This window comes from Thamnophis elegans, chromosome Z, assembly GCF_009769535.1.
Source record: "Thamnophis elegans isolate rThaEle1 chromosome Z, rThaEle1.pri, whole genome shotgun sequence".
NCBI classification, from domain to species: domain Eukaryota; kingdom Metazoa; phylum Chordata; class Lepidosauria; order Squamata; family Colubridae; genus Thamnophis; species Thamnophis elegans.
In genome coordinates this window covers 80,404,050-80,423,081 of record NC_045558.1, presented here as the reverse complement: position 1 = coordinate 80,423,081, position 19,032 = coordinate 80,404,050, and the positions used below count along the sequence as shown (strand labels likewise).

Sequence of the window (19,032 nt, the reverse complement as noted above, 5' to 3'; positions counted from 1 at the left end):
TTAATCAAGGAGAGAAGCAATCTAGCACTATGGAGAAATTTCCTGATGTAAGAACAATCAACCAGTGGAATGGCTTGTCTTCAGAAGTTGGGGGTACTTCATCACTGGAGGCTTTTAAGAAGATTTTGGACTGCCACTTGTCTGAAATAGTGCAGGATCTCCTGCTTGAACAGGAGGTGGAGCAGGGAATCAAATATCACTTCTATCTGTATTTTGTTGGCCATCAGTAAGAAATTTGTAGTAGCTGGTTACTGATTTGACTCAAATATTTTTTGAATTGGGCCAGTGTAGTACATAGGTCTCTTGTATTTTGTTTGGGTATTGTGGCTGATTCTCTGATCTGTTATTTTATGTTATGCCATTTAAAAATATGTAGGTAGGTATGATAGGAGGAGGAAAGAGATTTTGCTATCTGAAGCTTGATGCAGTTTAACTGATATTTTTGTACTGCTGGTATGATTCCACTCAATGTGGCTTTTCCACAACTATGATAGAAAGAAATAATAAGAGTATGATGTGGCAAGCCAGCCACAGAAAGACATCACCAAAATAATTGACAGCATGGTGATCAAAAAGGTAAAGCAGGTCCAAATTAACACAGCTTTCTTTCTCTTGCCCTGTTAAAACATGAGGACATGTTTTAAAAAAGCAAGCCACAAGGACTTAACACTAGTTGCCGGTGTCCTCAATTGACCTATCTAGTCCGTCAGAAGTAAGGATGACTTAAGACGAAATTTTGTGAGATTCGTTGCATTAGCGACAACATTGAATAAAGAAGACACTTTCCAGAGGGCTCAATCACAGTCGCTCTGTAATCTTCAGCCGCCTGTAACTTTTCTCGCTTTTCCACAGGCTTAGAAACGCGTGCGCACGCGGACCTGCCCCGCTGCTCTCTACTGGCCGGCGGCCTCCTTCTTTCCTTTCACTTCTTTGCCGGCTTTCTCAGGTAAGGATGCTGAGAAGAGGGCCAACAAAAGAAGGGTGGGATGACCGGGCGGGCTGTTTATTCAAGGGCCCCTGGGGCATTTTGTAGGAAAGTAAAAGATTATCTTTTCTAGCTGCTGCACTTCCTCCCGAACCTTTTGCTTTGCCATTTCGGCGGCAGGAGAGAACAGAGCAAGATCCAGCGCCCACCACGGATGCCCATTATGATGTCGCACGGTCGGCTGGTCGGCCCGCCCCATTGATACCAGGTGTAGCCGGCCTGCTATTATGAAGCCCGGATATGTCCGACTTGTAGGACTGTTTTTCTCCCGCCCTGTTCGATCCGCACCCCACCCAAAAGAAGCCGATCCGCTGAGGAAAAACTGGTGTGCGTGGGATAAAAACCAGGCTGAGAAAGCAACGGGAGGTGTTGACGTGCAGATAGCGCTGTGTTACTCAATTCTGTTGCATTAACTGTGACTAATCTTATGTGGTTTCTGGGAAAATGTGTTCTTGTGAGTAAATGTGCATCGTAAAGAAACAAACAGAGACCGTGTATTTCCAGAAACCTGTTCCTTATTTGCATAATTTATGTAGTGTTTGGTGCAACTTTCGGTTTCCATTATTTCCCCATTCAGAGTCTGAGGAAATAGAATGGCTACTAACGATCTGAAGAAAAAGACAGAAGACAAGCAATGTACAAAGTAAGAATTAAACGGAGTTTAGACACTATACCTCAAAAATGAGGAATGGGAGGAAACAATCAATCTCTCTCTCTCTCTATCTATCTATCTATCTATCTATCTATCTATCTATCTATCTATCTATCTATCTATCTATCTATCTACCATCCATCATAGAAATAGGTATTGTTTAAAAATGGGGGTGCAATATATGACAATTACCACTGTGTTTATTATAACAATATTCTTATTTTTTGATTTGAATGCAAATTTTTGAGAACTCTAAAATATTCAATTTTCCTCTAATATGTAACAAAATTACTGCTGGACCATAGTTCAATAGGTGGCTGGGCAATTTCCATAAATAAATTTTCTGCAAAAGAATTACATCAAAATGTGACTGAGTAAAACTTAACATGTTTAGTGTCACGGAAATTGATCATACAAGGATGTATTGTATTCATGATGATATCAGTGAAATATTTTTTTCAAGAAGAGATATATTAATTTAGACATTATACTAGCCTTGGTTGAATATAGCTATTTTGAGATTACGAATCTATTTAACTGTTTATTGATAGAGATGCCAGAGTTTGTGTCCCTAATCCACACCTTAAGAAAATGAAAGATGACATCTTATATCATTTTGCCCTTGGGACTAGTACTCATGATTTTCCTGCCTTATTTGGAGATGTAAAGGTAAGAAAGAAAATGGTTCTAGATTGTTAAATGAAAGCAATTGTTTTCCCTTTCCATTCCGCACTCACTCCGCATGTGAGTGTCTTTCTTTTTTCTTGTGCTATTATATCAGAAACGGTTTGGGATAAAGTTTGGAGAATCAAAAACCGAATAACCTGGAGCCAGAAAAATAGTGGCAAGGGGAGGAGGCTAGTCGTTCTCAACTACTCATATTTTATGTCCCACCAATCATTCTATCAAAGCAGCAGTCTCACCAAGAGATAAGGGGAGAGGGGGGACTTTCTCCAAGAATGTAGAGATTTACAGATACTACGTTTCCATATTCAATACTTTAAAGACTTAATCAGAGACTGGCCCTTTGTCTCAGCCCTATTTCTGTGTTTTTCCTCCCCAACTAATAAGCATGCCACCAGATTAGCAAGGTTAAATCAACATGTGATCATCAATTACAGGTAAACTGGAACTCATCTTTCTCTCAATGCTTATGCTAAGTTAGCCAAAATGATCTTGGAATAATAGACATTACTTAATTTTTAATGGGGTCTTTCACTTTCTTCCTGGAGGCCACTAGCCGCATTGAAAGATGTTTTAAATGATGTGCAAATAAAATGGATCCCTCCTTACACAGAGTACTCAAATTACAACTGATCACTTGGAGACAGTTTGAAGTTATGATGGATTTGAAATTCCAGTTGCTGCAGCATTCCCGGGATCACATGCAATTCATCCACCCTTATGACTGACCTCAGAGATACTGTACCTATCTTCCCCACATCATATTCCTATTAGCTCCTCACAGCCCTTGGGCTGATTCCCCCTCTATTGTGTCACTCTCCCTCCTTCCTGTTGTCCATTATCAATCAGAGACTTATCTTTTATTATAGATCTTCTGGGAGCAGTTGCTGCATTGCATAGCCATCATACACAGTGAATATGAATTCAATAAATTACAGCTCCCAAATTTGGTGCCTGCTTAGACCCACGTGGCTTCCATTATGTAGGAAGGCCATGCGGCATAATGGCTGCTTGTGGAAGAAAAGTGACTGATCAGTCACCCAAGGACTGCAGCGACCATAAGAGGTCAGAAGCACAGCAAGGAATGCCTCAGTGGGTTCAGGAGGCCTTGGGAGACCTAGGGCAAGCTATATGTGAACTGGAGTGCTGCTGCTGTATGACCCTTTGCCTGTTTCTAGACCACCTAAGGCTTCCCTCATTCAGAGGCACCTTGTACTCTGCTTAATGATCTGTGTGCTTTCTTAATGACTGTAGTGAGGAAAGCAGGGATGGAGATTACATAGGTGCTTCTCTTAATGACCATTATGACTTGCAACTGTAACGGGCAGGCTCCTTTATGTTCTAAGTCAAGAACCACCTATACAGTAAGCTTCTGCATCTGCCAGTTACTATTTCCAAATACTTCTGTCACATTCTTATGCCTTTCTACTGAAGAATGCTTACACTGAAATACCTGGATAGCCTGCTTTCAATGTATCGATGGGGAAATATAGTAATAATCTCTATCAAAATTCATTATGAATATGCTCAATGGAAAAATAGAATTAGCTACATATATATTGTTTTGCTATGTAGTGTTCTTAGAAAATGAATTAAATCACATCCAATAATAAACCACTTGGATTAACTTCTTCAAGCATTTCTGTGTTTCCTATTTAAAAGATCAGTATTTTAAGCTTTTAGAATCTAAAAGTGACTAAATGGCACTTTAAAAGCTTGAAACATTGGAAGGCATCTCCTAATGGGAAGATCAAGAATTTAGCTTAGGTATGAAAATTTGCTGGGTGTTTTGGGACCTATCACACACTCTTAGCCCAACTCACTTCACAAGCTCAGCCCAACTCACTTCACAAGCTTAGCCCAACTCACTTCACAAGCTGTTGTGGGGAAATTAGGGGAATTAAGTAATATTAGGAATGCTTGCCACCTTGAGTTATACAGTTAATAAAGGCAGGATTTATTTATTTTTTAAATGCATGCTATATAATTAGAAATTGCTGAATTAAAAACAACTCACTGGTACATTTATTATGAATGGTTTTTTTTATAAAATACGCTTTATATTTTGACTTTGTTCTTTGATTTTTGATCATATAAAAATAAATGCATAAAATAGAATCAGGTATCTGTAGTAGAGTAGAGACCTAAGCAATCTAGATTTTGGTTCAATTGTTTAGTCATGAAGAAAAACCTATATAGTTGCCAGAAATAAAAAGCAACAACTTGGTAATACATAATCTATCAAATCAGTCAGTTTTTCAGTTGCTTTTGTCATGCAATAGATATAATTTTACTAGCATTATCTGTCAGTAACTGTTTCTTGTAAATTCATTGTCATATTGACTTTTGATTGACTTTAATTTTTCCAAGTGTTGGAATCTTCTCAATTATTCTTGTCATAAATATTCAGAATAATTAGGTTTCAGTTTCAATACCAATCCTTCCAGTGAGCAACCTTCTCAACAATGTATTCCAAATATCATTTAAATAAATTAATGTGGCAGTATAGAGCTTTGGTGCAATCAGGCTCAATCTAAATTTAAGTTCCTCTAGATTAGAAATTTTAAAATCTAATTTCTCCTTATGGTGTAGTCAACTGTGAGCAGCATGGCCAAAGATGAAATATAGTACATGGTGTTATCTTCAAAATCTGGGAGAGACACAGGTTGCTACCTAACTTCCCTGTTCTATGTGGATTGAAAACCACACTTTGGAAAACCTATTGACCAAGTACTATATTTTTCTCTGTATAAGACACCCCCATGTATAAGACGCCTCCTTATTTCATGTAGTTTCTTGTAGTAAGAACACTATAAGTCATCACTATTCAGAAGTCATCTTGTTAGAGTGGATAATAAAACAAGAACAGAAAATGCATCACAGAAACAATAGAGATGAAGCCTAGAGTGGTAATGTGATAAAGGAAACAATTACAATAAAGAGGAATGATAGATCTGCATATAAGATAGAGGCTCATCTGGCATGTGCGGCCTTCTTCCTGGCCGCCTGTGAATAAGAAACACCTCAATTTTCAAGTAAATATTTTAAAGAAAAAGTAGTGTCATACCCAAAAACCCATGGTATGTATCATGGGTGGGTTTCAACCGGTATGGACCGGTACAGCCGTATTGGATGGTGAAATTTAGTATGCCTTCCCGTACCCGTTGGTCAGCAGGTCCCGTATCGGAACGCTCTCTTCCCTCCCCTTGTTCATTCTTTCACTTGCCCCGCCCATCCTCACCATGCTGCCGAAAGGTTCTCAGAAGAAGAAACAGAAGAAGAAAGAACTGGTGAGTGGCTGGGGTGGGGGTGGGGAGGATGTTAGGGAAGAGGCAGAGGGGCTACTAGAAGAGTGTGTGAGAAGAGTTGTGCGTGTGCACAGGCTGTGGGTTTTAAAAAGATGCTATAGGAACACATGCTTCCAGCCCCTCTGCCTCTTCCCTCTTCCTGGATTCACTCAGACATTTTTAAAACTCACAGCCTATGCTCATGCACACCCTCTTTCACTCTTTTAAAAACATCTGAGTGAATTCAGGAAGAGGGAAGAGGCAGAGGGGCTGGAAGTGTGTTCTGTGCACAGGCTGTGAGTTTTAAAAATGTCTTGAGTGAATCCAGAATAAGGGAAGAGGCAGAGGGGCTGGAAGAGTGTATGCTGTGCATAGGCTAACTTCGAGTGAATCCGGGAAGAGGCTGAGGGTCTGGAAGTGTGTGTGTATGTGTAAGGTGGTCAGTAATGTTGAAGACCAGCAAGGACAGCCATATTTCCTCTGTAAGTAACTGTTTTATTGTTTTGTATACTTATTTTATTCTTATTTAAGTAGTAAGTGCACAAAATAATAAATTTCCTTTTTTTAATATATTCTTTTTGTAGGTCATTCTTTGGGGCAAATAATTCAGTGACATTGACTTGGCCACTCCCACCCAATCATATGACTGCCAAGCTACTCCCACCCAGTCACATGACCACCAAGCCACTCACACAAAATAGGCCACACCTATAGAATAGGTTCTAAAAAAATTTGAAACCCACCACTGGTATGTATTCTAATCTTACATACAAAATTTTCCTATAATAAACGCTTGAAGACATTAATGCTGCATAGTAGGGCAACATCTAGAAATAATTTTAGTTCAGGTAGTTTTTGAAACCATCATTTTTATTATGAATGTACATTGAAAGGATAAATTTTTCTAAGAATGTGTTTTATTTATTTAATTCTCCTTAGTTTGTATGTGTTGGAGGAAGTCCTTCACGGATGAAAACCTTTATTACCTACATTGCTGAACTGCTGGATATTGGTAACCCTGGTTATGACTATCCCAATATATGTGCTGGAACAGATCGGTATGCAATGTACAAAGCAGGACCTGTACTGTCAGTCAGTGTAAGTATAGTATAACATATATATATATATAACAAAATGCCGTATATATGGAAAAATATATGAAAAAAAGATACAGAGGTCTGTGATTTTAAACATTTTTATTTGGATTAATTAGAATGTTTCATATACATTTCTCTCCATATATCATATGATTTGAGCTCCATTATCATTTCAAAGGACTTCAGTAGAATCTTGGTCTTGGTCTTGGGTTTTTTTTTTTTTGTTACTTTTATAGTCTTTCTTTTTATCCACAACTGCATTATGGTTACCAATTAAGCAAATGTTTTCACAGTCCAATTCATTTATTTTATTATGTATTTTTCTGTAGAATTTGTGTGGTTCTGGTTTGGTGCATATATTACTATGCTGTTTTCCAAATTGATCATTAAAATCCTATCGTCTTCATCAGCAAAGATTAATGTAGACTTTTTTTTCATATATGTTGTGATTTCTCTTTTTTTATTTGCTAAGGATATATATATGTATATGTATATGTGTGTGTGTGTGTGTGTGTATATATATATACATACATACATACATACATACATACATACATATATATATATATATATATATATATATATATATATATATACACACATATATATATACACATACATACATATACATATACATATACATATATATATATATATGGTTTTTAAGTGTTAAGTATTTTCCCAATTTTAGATTCTCAAATAGATTAATATGTTCCTTTTTAATGTGTACTTCCTGTAAGCATATTACATCTGTTTTTAATTTCCGGAGTTTAGTAAAAGTCTCTGTTCTTTTCTTTGTTGTATTTAATCCATTAATATTTATCGAGATAATGATCATTTCCTGGTTCCATGGTTAGTTGTGTTCCTTCCTGTTACTTCTGTTTGTATCTGTTTTTTCCTCTCGTGCCTTCCCTTTGCACTTATTCTCTTTCTTGTTTCTTTTCCTCTTTTCTGGTTCTTTCTTTTTCCTCTGTTGTCTCTTCTTCTTGGCTTCTGCTTTCTACTTCTTCTCTACTTCCTTGTTCTTCTTCCATCACAAAGTATCTTTTGAAAAATTCTTGGGCTTTTTCTATGTTATTAATTTTATACACTTTTTCTTGCCATATGACAAGTATATCTTCAGGTACCAGCCATCTGTACATCACTCTACTTTTGTTAAATTGATTAGTTAAGAATTGGTGTTGTCTCCGTTGATCCATTACCCTCCATGGTATCTATTTAAGTGTTATTAGTTCTTTTCCCTTATATGTTATCATCCCTTCTCTCATTTTCTTAAATATCTCGTCTCTGGTTGTTCTTTTTGTGAATCTTACATAGACTTACTTAGGCAGTCTGTGTCTTCTTGCAGAGTTAATGTGCACCTGGTATACCTCATCGATATCTCCTCTCACTGTTGTTTATTTCTTTGTAAGATTTCTGCAAAAAATGACCGTCATTTTTTATTTTAGGTCTTTGACCTTTTGTTCCGTTATATTTTGAAATCTCAAGTAGAATGAGGCTCTTTCCATCTCCAGGAAGATTATGGATTCTACTAATTCTCTGTTTGCCTGCATACATTTTCATTCTATTTTTTCCATTTTCTGGTCTGTCCTGTTTTTGTTTCTATAGTTTTTATTCTGCTCATTAATTGTTATAGATTGCTGGATATTTTCAATTTTATTGCCCATAATTTTAATATCACCTTTTAGTTCTCCCATTTCATTTTTGATTTCTTCATGATGCCTTCTAGTCTCTTTATGATTGATAGCTATTGGTTCCTGAGTCATCAACTCTTGGGTCACCAATAGCATTGGTTGCATATTTTGCATGTTTTGCGCTGAGCCTGATGATCCAGACACTCCTCCTCCTTTCTGCACTCCCAGCACACTCTCAATTGCCCTTTGGTTTGAAGGTGATGACGATGTTGATGTAGAGTCTGATGTTGTTTTCTTCCCTGTTTTGGTGGTTGCCATCTTTATCCCTAGGTTAATACTCTCCCACAATTGCATGCAAATTTACAAAACAAGAGGTATCAAACAACTCGTAGTTCAGTCCCAACCATCAATCTCTTATGTCAAGTTATCTCCTTTCTATTTGTCAATGAACTCTCCACTACAGTTCTATCAATCAGTGATTATTTATAGTTACTATATATTCTTGTATCTGATATATCTAGAGTATAACTATGGTTTCTAAGTGTTAAGTATTGAATATAACAATATTATATTATATATAGATATATAAGTAGGTAAATATGTACACATATAAATATATCAGACTAACTCTGTGATTTTTACAAACTAGTATAAATGTTTAAATCCCTATTTCGCACTTTTTCGCACTCTTACATAAAATTCATTTAGTTCTAGATTTACTTATAAATATGGTTTGTTCTTTATCTTTACTGCTGTTATATGTACTTATATGTTTTCTTTTTAGTGATAATAACAGTTTTTGTTCAGGGTTCAATTACATGCTTGGAGACAGTTTCTTCTTCCTCCTCCTCTTCTTTTTCTCCCTCCTCTTTTTTCCCCCTAGAGTTTTTTCCTTATGTCAATATCACTTCGCCTTGCATCAGCTTCTCCTTTTTTACAGTTTCTCAGAGTCCAAAGTTCAAAATTATAATCCACAAGATGGCACATTTCCATCAATTTCATTATTTAAATGTCTAAAACTAACCAAGTTATCCAAAAGCCACAATTCCAAATATCACCAAGCCAATTTTGTCACCCTATTATATTTTATGTAATTATGTAGTTTAGTCCTACAAATTGAGTCCTTTGTACCAATATTTGTTACTTGAGACTGCTACTAAGTTCGGTGTCCATATATTCTCAAAAGGCCACTTAATCTGGGTTTCTTAGTATATTCGATTAATATAAACCCTGGGCACAGTCCGACTGTTGCTGTTTGCATTCACTGTCCACCACTCTCAGTGCCAAATATCAAATCATTCCATTTTCTCTTCAATCTTCAATCGGGCTTCCCCTTCGCATTTTACTTTCTCTTACTCACATGCGCTGTCACTTTCCACCATTCGCTTCCGCTCACACCCCTCTCGTTTTCTCCAGCCTAGACTATAACAAGTCTTCTCAGAAGAGCTCTCTCTTTCTACTGCACCAATTATCTTTTCTCCTCTTTCCTTGGGTATTTGTTGCTATTGTGTTTCACCAATCTTCTCTGCTTTCTTTAATCTTCGATCTTCACTTAAACGGTTGCCATCACTCCGGACCTGTCAAAGTGACAGGCTGTTTCTTTTGTCAGTTTAGTGGGTTTCTCCTATTTGCTGGGGTTTTTGCCTTACCTCTACAGTGTCTTCAGAGTATTTCCCTTTCTCCTCTGATCTCTCCGGGACCCATGGTGCTCAAACCAAGCCCTGATGAAGAAATTTTGGGTTTCAGATATGGGAGCCCCTGTTCCTCAGCCCTGTGGATGATGACATCATCGCCAGAAGTCCGCGACTCATAACACATGAGTCACGAAGACAATATACATTTTATTTGAATCCTTACCAATCTTGGTCTAGAAACTAAACGAATTAGAAGAAATGAATATGTAACAAATTAGAAGAAATTGAAATAGAAACCAACAATTGGGTAGATCATAATCCAATAAAACTAAAATGGAAAGGTCAGAAAAAGAAAAAGAGATGGATGATGAACCAAAATCTGATAAAAGAGAAAGAATATATTCAAATGTTAGATAAAGAACTAAAATTGTTCTTTAGGGTGAACAAAAAAGAAGAAAAATCATTACAAAATCTCTGGGACACCATAAAACGTATATAAGAGGACTCACAATTGCCTACACAGCAAGGAAAAACAAAAAAAACAAAAAGTACAACAAATATTATACAGAGGGAACTTAGCGAGGTAGAGTTGGAACTACAGAAAAATCCACAAAACAGGCCAAAAAAAGGGAAAAATGATAAATCATAAGCACAACCTAATAATCCAGAAAGAATTAGCCCAGAAAATTAAAGTGGCGAAACAAAACTATTTCGAACATGTCAACAAACCGGGACATTGTCTAGCATATAAATTGAAAAAGGAAAGAGAAAAAAGAATGATATACCAGTTACAGGATGAAGATGGAGTCAAACAACATAGATCAGAAAAGAAGAAGAAAATTATACAAAGATACTTTACAAAACTTTATTCCCAGGACAATATCGCAGAAGTTATAATTAAACAATATTTAAATCCAGAAATGATGAATCCAATTTCGGATGAACAGAGAGAAATGATAAATAAGCCAATTATGATATCAGAATTAGAAACTGCTTTGAAGAAACAGAAAAACAACAAAACCCTAGGACGAGATGGAATTCCAGTGGAACTATATAAAAACAACCAAATAAGAGAGGGAGGGGCTTGACGTTTTGTGGTTGTGGATTAAAAGCCTCTTTCCTTGCAAGGCTCAGCCGGATCGTAATCTTTACATTTTTTTTTCTCTTTCTGGAGAAAAATTCTCTCCAGAGTTCAGAGCTTAGAAAAGAGAAACAATAACAGAGGGAAAATATGTAATACTGCCATCTAGTGGCTAGAGGCTTGGCAACATCTGATATTACAAAGCTATCGGCTTTGTTTACTAAAAGGGTTAGTGGAAAAAACTTCACTGAATTTGTTTGAAACCTAGCAAAAGCCTTGGATGTCTAAGAGGCAGTGTTTATAACTTGGAAAAATGGCACAATATGAAGAAGAAAAGAAACTAGCTGCCAAGAATTATGTTAGAAATTTAAAAACTCTTAATAACTACAGAGAGAATTGAAAAGAGTCTTGAATTTATAGATCAAAACACAAAATATCAAAATACAGAAAGTACAGAGGGAAGAATTGAGAATACTTATAAAAAATGATGAAATTTGAGGACAGAGTTCAAAAAATTACAGAGATGTATGAAAGTGATAAGACAATTGTTGACATTGACAGCAAATCAAGTGCGGAGGGAAATGATAAGTGTGAAATACGGAAAGGAGAGATTGATGAACTGGAACTCTTATCTCAGATGTCAAAATATAGATGAAGAAAGGGGAGAAAATTTGGCAGAAACAATGAGTGTAATTTCGGCAGAAGCACCATTGATAACAAAAGCCAAGCAGATGAAAGGAACAGATGGAGAGTTTTGAATTCTTATAAAATATCTATTCTGACCCCCCCTCCAGCCTGTGAGTAATGTAGACACAGGCTTGGCTATTTGCCACTCTTTAATCACAGGAATTACAACTCCATTGGCTGAAAGCCCAGACAACACTCTCATGCAAGAAGGGTTGCCAGCAACCCAAACCAAACAGAACGGAAATACAAAACAGACCAGATAAGAGTTCCTCAAAACTGTTACGAACAGTTGTGTCCTGCAAAAGGACCCCTCTCAATTTCTCACTTAGATACTCTCTTAGGAGGGGCCAAGCCACAACCACCTGGGCTTGATTATCTCTTATGAGTTTGCCTCCGCAGCTGCTGCTTCTGTTTCTCCGCCCTCCTTTGCCTGGTGTCAGGAACAAACTGTCTTGAGTCCTCCCCACTGCCCCATGCCTCAGGCGTCTCCTGGTGGCCAACAAGCCTTTCTGGTCCCTGCTCTGAGTCTGAACCCTGCCCAGGGTCCTCCACGTCTTCCATAGCAGACACATAGGGTTCCTCGCTATCTGAGTCCATCAGCAGCTCAAACGGATCCTGCTGGGCCACAACAGATATCCAATGAACAAGTTGTCAAGAGAAGTCCATATAAGACTTATCAAGAAAACACTTAGAATAAGATTCTACAAATGGCAAGAGATATTGGACTGCACTATTTCTGGAAGGATACAGGATGATGAAATGAAATGTCACAATAAAATTTAGTTAAATGTAGTTAAACTTTGAGTACTATGTATAAGATAAAATAATAATAGCTATAGTCAAATAAATGATTAATAATGATAATAAAGCATTCATATATACTAGATTGATAATTGAATTTCTATATAAACTGTAAGTGAGGATGATGGAGATGATGTTGAAAAGCCTTTTTATAAAAGATAAATAATTCTATATAGAATAGAATACAAAGATGTAATATCATTGGATGATTTCAGGATGATGTAATGAAATGCCATAATATAAATTTACCTCTAATTTAATATGCCTCATATAAACAGGATGTAATAATAGCTACGCTTAATGGATATTTAACAATTATAATAATTTGTATAAATGTATTTTGGATTGATGATACTAATAATGAAAAAACATGGAATTGAAAATTATTAGAGAATGTTATTAATGCTAAAATAATAGAATGATTTAGAATAGGATACAAAAAATTATTGGATATATTGAAGATGATATAATGAATCATTATAACCCAAATGGATACATATTTAGAATACCTTGTTTAATATGGTGAAACAATAGTGATAATTAAACGAATGAAGTTTGGATTGCAGACATGTTTTTTAACTAATCAATTGAAATATTGATATGGTTTGGAGGTGAATTATACTCCAAGAAATAGATAAAAGAAGGTACAGAGATAAAAGAGCTGATTGATGTCTGGGAGAGGCAAACAATGTTTATCCAATGTTGGTTTCAGAAGAACATAGAATAATAGAGTTGGAAGGGACCTAGGAGGCCTTTTGGTCCAACCTCCTGATCAAGCAGGACATCCTATATCAGGGATCCCTAACCCCTGGTCCGTGGACTGACACCAGCCCACAGTATACTAGAAACTGGGCTGCACAAACACGTGAAGCCTCATCCGCAGTATGCAAACAGCACACAAAACCATACTTCTCCCAGTTCACAGAAAACCCTTTCTCCGTGGAACTGGTCCCTGGTGCCCAAAAGGTTGGGGGCCACTGCCCTATATCATGAGAACAGGAAACACAAGGCGTTCCAAGCCAGAGAGTGGCTATGTCCATCAAATCACATCAAAAGGTTTGTATCTAGCACACATTTCAGGTAAGCCCAAAGCCATTCAGTTTGCAAACCGTTCAGCCAATGCCAGATGAGAAGACCCTGCTGTAGAACATTGGCTACTTAGAGTGCTTTGTTAAGAGGTTCACGATAAATATATTATTCTTTATTCAGCAAAAATGTTCAGTTTCTATAAGTAATGGAGAATAATCTGTCATACTGTTTTACTCCTCTGTAAATGTGCATATTCATTCATACACAAACAGAACATAGGAAATGATAAATAAATATTCATAGTATTCTTTCCCCTCCCATTTTTAAATTTCAGCATGGAATGGGAATCCCTTCAATTGCCATTATGTTGCATGAACTCATCAAGCTGCTGCATCATGCCAAATGCTGCAATGTAACCATTATCCGTATTGGCACATCTGGTGGAATAGGTATTTCTATTGTTATTTCTTTTAAAGTAAACGTGATTGAGTTTATTATATTTTATTATTATTGATTTATATTATCATCAAATACAAATTATATTTATAATGTAGGTTTGACACCAGGCTCCGTGGTGATCACAAAGCAAGCCGTAGATGCTACCTTCAAGCCACAGTTCGAACAGATTATTTTGGGGAAGTCTGTCATTCGTAGTACATACTTAGATGAAAAATTAAATGAAGACCTTATGGAGTGTGCCAAGGAACTTGATCAGTTCAACACAGTTATTGGAAACACATTGTGCACTCTGGATTTCTATGAAGGTAACGCTAGTTGAATAATATCTTGTACGTAGCAAACAAAATTTCAATATGAATAAGCACATGAAGAAGTAAAACATACTTTTCTTAACATTAAATAAGAAATAAACAAGCATGAAGAAAAATGCATATGTAAACTCAAGATGTAATGGAATGCTTTTGCACAAAAAATGGGAAAAGACTTGAAAGGAACCTACCTACTTTGTGGTGGGGTGGAATTTCATCCAAGTGTATTCTAAACCTCAAAAGTTGGTTTACCTCATAGTAATATTTGCTTGGTTCTGATCAGGTGATCCTTTTTTAATCTATTTAAACTGATTTGTTATTTTTAATTTTCTACTTTGATGATAGGTAAGATTGGTTGAATTTAAAATGACTTCTCTTCTTAATTGCACGGATGCCACAAATTCAACATTTGAACTATAGGCATGCATCAGGTACCACATTGTGACCTGCACCGAACTAATAATTATTAAGATATCGTAAGATCGTGAGGTCATGATATGAATTACATAGTTTAGTTGTAGAATCCAAACTGCTCAAATCGAACAGTATAACACATTAGAGAAATTTTCTCAACTTTTATTCTTCCATTGCAGATTAAGCACTATTAATTATTGTGACAGCATCTGATTGAGGCAGAAAAAATAGAAAATGCATGAGGGAGGGTGGGAGGGAAGAGGTTTTGTGAATGCAGAGGTCAGCAAGGAGCTCTGTATTCTGTTAATTGGTCTTAAAAGTAGCACAGAAAGAATAAATCCTGGGTTAAAAAAACAAATCCAGAGAAAACTAAATATAAAAATCATTCAGGAAAAGGGCAGAAATTGGGACTAATGTGAATGTGTGTACAAAAAAAATAGATTCCCAGAACTACCAAATATGCTTTGTTTAGGATTTACTGTAGCTTAAAAGTTACTAGAATATATAGATATCTGTTCATATTTATTTACACATATATAAATCAACTCTCCAATTTCAATCTTCCTAGCTAAATAATTCCAGATACATTTATTATTTTGATTTGACCTGTTTCCCCTTGCAATTATTTCCCTCTTCTCAAGGTGAATCTTAAGTGGACCTTTAGTTACCTGTTCAGGACCTTATTGCAGAGATGTATATCTTTAATGACATGTGTCGTGCATTTGTAGGTCAAGCTCGCCTTGATGGTGCCATCTGCACATATACTGAAGAAGAGAAACTGCAATATTTGAAGGAAGCTCACAAAACTGGAGTAAGAAATATTGAGATGGAATCTTCTGTTTTTGCAGCTATGTGCAATCTTAGTGGCCTCAAAGGTAACTGCATGTACCGTATATAATGTTATTTAATCCACTAGCTTTAATTTTAACATACTGAAGAGTTTTTAATGTAAGAGTAATAAAATAATACAGTGAGGTGGTGGCTCAGTGGCTAGGATGCTGAGCTTGTCGATTAGAAAGATTGGCAGTTCGGCGGTTTGAATCCCTAGCATCACATAATGGAGTGAACTCCATTACTTGTCCCAACTTCTGCTAACCTAGCAGTTCAAAAGCATGTAAAAATGCAAGTAGAAAAAATAGGGACCACCTTTGGTGGGAAAGTAACACTGTTTCATGCACCTTCGGCGTTTAGTCATGTCGGAGACCACGGAGACATCTTCGGACAGCGCTGGCACCTCCCCCTAGAGTTGGGAAGGACTAGCACATATGTACGAGGGAAACCTTTATCTTTAATAGAATACTGGTATCTCAAGATAGGGGATGACCAGTGTCAGGGAAGGCAATCTGACTCAGTATTGCTTTCCACCTTCCCATGTTCTGTTACAAGTTCGGACCATGACTTATTCTGGTCCCTATTATTGTCAACTGAATTGTATCTCCCTTAAATGGTTTTTCCCCTATAGGAAGTAATAAAATAAAATTTTAATAAAAACTTAAAAATAAGAAAGAAAATAAATATTTTTCCACAGTAAATGTGAATGATGATTATTATTTTATATATTACTAAATTATTTTTCAACAATTTGGGGAGGAAATAACATTGATATTGTTTTGTAAATGTTAAGGTGCTGTAGTATGTGTAACATTGCTGAACAGACTTGAAGGCGATCAGATCTCTACACCTCATGATGTTTTGAAGGAGTATCAGACAAGACCACAGAAGCTGGTGGGACAGCTGATTAAAAAACATCTTGGGAAAAAGTGACTTTCTGTACTATATATTTCTAGGAACTTTCCTTTTACTTGAATTCTTGTTAGAAATGTTTCATTGGTATCATAACCTACAATCCTATGTTCTCCTTTAAAAAGAATTGAACTATTTTTGAATTATATGTATGTACTCATGCTTGCATGTACATATATATGTACATACCCTAATTAACAGCAGTTTATTAATTTGCGTGTGTGTATACACACACATACATATACATGTATATGTGTATGTATATACATACAGTTACATACAGTGATGGGTTCCTAGTGATTTGGTGGAATAGGCGACTCAGGCCTGCCACACCCCCGAACCAGTTCCTCAGTTGGCACAACCATCTTGTTTTTCAGTTCTGCGCATGCTCAGAACAATTGCATTGCTCATGTGTGCTTATCACACGCACATAAAGCACGCACATGAACAAACCGGCATTAGTGCCACCTGGAACCTACCCCTGGATACGTGTGTGTGTGTGTGTGTGTGTGTGTGTTCACCCACTCATATACACATTGCTGTTAAATATATTAAAAAATGTTTTAATTGGCTCTTATTTTTTCCCATGATAAAATCTATTATTAAGAGCCATGATGGCACAATGGTTAGAATGCAGTATTGCATTATACTTCTGCTAACTACTGGCAGTTCAAATCTCACCGGTTCAAGGTTGACTCAGCCTTCCATCTTTCCAAGGTCAGTAAAATGAGGATCCATATTGTTGAGGGCAATATGCTGACTCTGTAAACTGTTTAGAGAGCACTGTAAAGCACTGTGAAGTGTATATAAGTCTAAGTGCTATTGCCATTAAAGCAAAGTTCTAATACTACTTAAAATGTATGCCCAAAATATTGGGTAAATTAAGCTTGGAAGCTGACAAGATTTATTAAATCCATGGCAGTCATTAGTCCATTAATTTTTTAATGACTTACAGTCTTAAGACTGTAAACATTTTCATACTTATTTGTGCATGGGATTGCATAAGATTATGCTTTTTAGGCCCTTCCTTTTTTATTTTTCAAGTCCTAAAAATAAGAAATTGATTTCAGATTTTGTTATGGACTTAAGAGAGGACAAGTGATTGCATTCAAATGGATGCTCAACTTTAACTCATTCTAGGATAAACTATATATTGCAGTTTTGAAATGCTTAAACCTGTTTGACTGATTTAAGACTAAGTCTCATCTTCTTTCCACCAAATTAGTTTTACCCCATTGTTTTTAGACTAAAAGGAAGGGAAATGCTGTATACTTTGCAATCAATTATCAAAGAAAACTTTGAACATAAATGTTACACTGAAGATATGCATCACAATAACTCTGCAGAAACAGTATTCTGACTGGATAATTATGAAGAATATACTTATGCATACTCTCTATATAAAACATATAAAAAATCTTCAATGTATAAAATTTATGACAAAAAGGAAAAGTCTGCAAAGTTGGATCTTTTATAAATTTGAATAATGAATCTTTATTCCTTATGTTTTTGCTAGTCATAGAGAAAAGTGATGAATAAGAATATATATATATATATATATTTGTTATATTTATGCTGATAAATAAATAAAGGGAGACTAGTATAGATCTATTTCAAGCTATTTAGCTCTCATCAGCTAGCCATACCCAAGTTTGGGAATCGAATATATATATAGGACATCAAATGAGATCTTGATTTCAAGTAAATCAAGTAAACAATCAAATCAAGTACAACAATCAAGGAACTGCCAAAGAAGCCAACAGTAAACAGCCAATAAACAGTAAACAGCCCAACTAAAAAATCTCTAAGATTACCCCCCACCGCCTTGCAACATTGACAAGGCAAGCCACTAGACTAGAATATAAACTGACAGCAAAACCCTGTCCTTACTTGTATTGATGATATTACCTAGTTAGGATAATGAAATGTCTGAAAGAAAATAACCAAGCTCAGCATACTAAGGACTCCTCATTTCAACCCTGAGCTACAAATATTTTTCTTTATTGGAAACTAAAGTACATGATTTTAACTAATAAAAATGTTCATCCTTGCTATATGGTTTGTATATAAATCGGCCAATTTATTTTCTTGCAAAAATCCAACTATAAAAGTTTTCAAGAGATTGGTCTAATATAACTTGATTTTAGATTTAAATACCAGTGAAAACTTAATATATTTCTTTATGACTTTTATTGTAACAATCTTTTTACAATGGTATTTAGTTTCCTGCTGTTCTATTGCTTGAACTTTATTTTTATGTTATGATTTAGGCAGGTCTAAGAACTGTGGTTGAAAGTAACAAATAACTGTTTTAAATAAATAGATATTTTAGAAAGCTGAATGTATTGGCCATTCCATGTTTATTTTCTAACTCAAACATGATTTTTTTTCTGGACAGGTTTAACATCCAGGTAAAACTTTAAGCTTAGGCTTATATCCCCCCTTTATTAATCAAACATAAATGTTAATGGGAGCTTCCCAAACAGTTTAGAATATTTAGCGCAATATACTGGGAAAATAAATTCTACAAATTAATT

General features: G+C 35.9%; 1 protein-coding gene across 1 annotated transcript; it reads left to right on the top strand.

Annotated features, from left to right (window-relative positions):
* Positions 1–1,233: 1,233 nt before the first annotated feature.
* Positions 1,234–16,738, top strand: UPP1 (uridine phosphorylase 1). Its single transcript, XM_032237707.1, has 7 exons — positions 1,234–1,628; positions 2,189–2,306; positions 6,548–6,706; positions 13,906–14,020; positions 14,126–14,335; positions 15,481–15,627; positions 16,377–16,738. Exons 1-7 carry the CDS (start codon positions 1,579–1,581, stop codon positions 16,514–16,516), a joined length of 939 nt encoding a protein of 312 aa, XP_032093598.1. The 5' UTR covers positions 1,234–1,578; the 3' UTR covers positions 16,517–16,738.
* Positions 16,739–19,032: the final 2,294 nt, after the last annotated feature.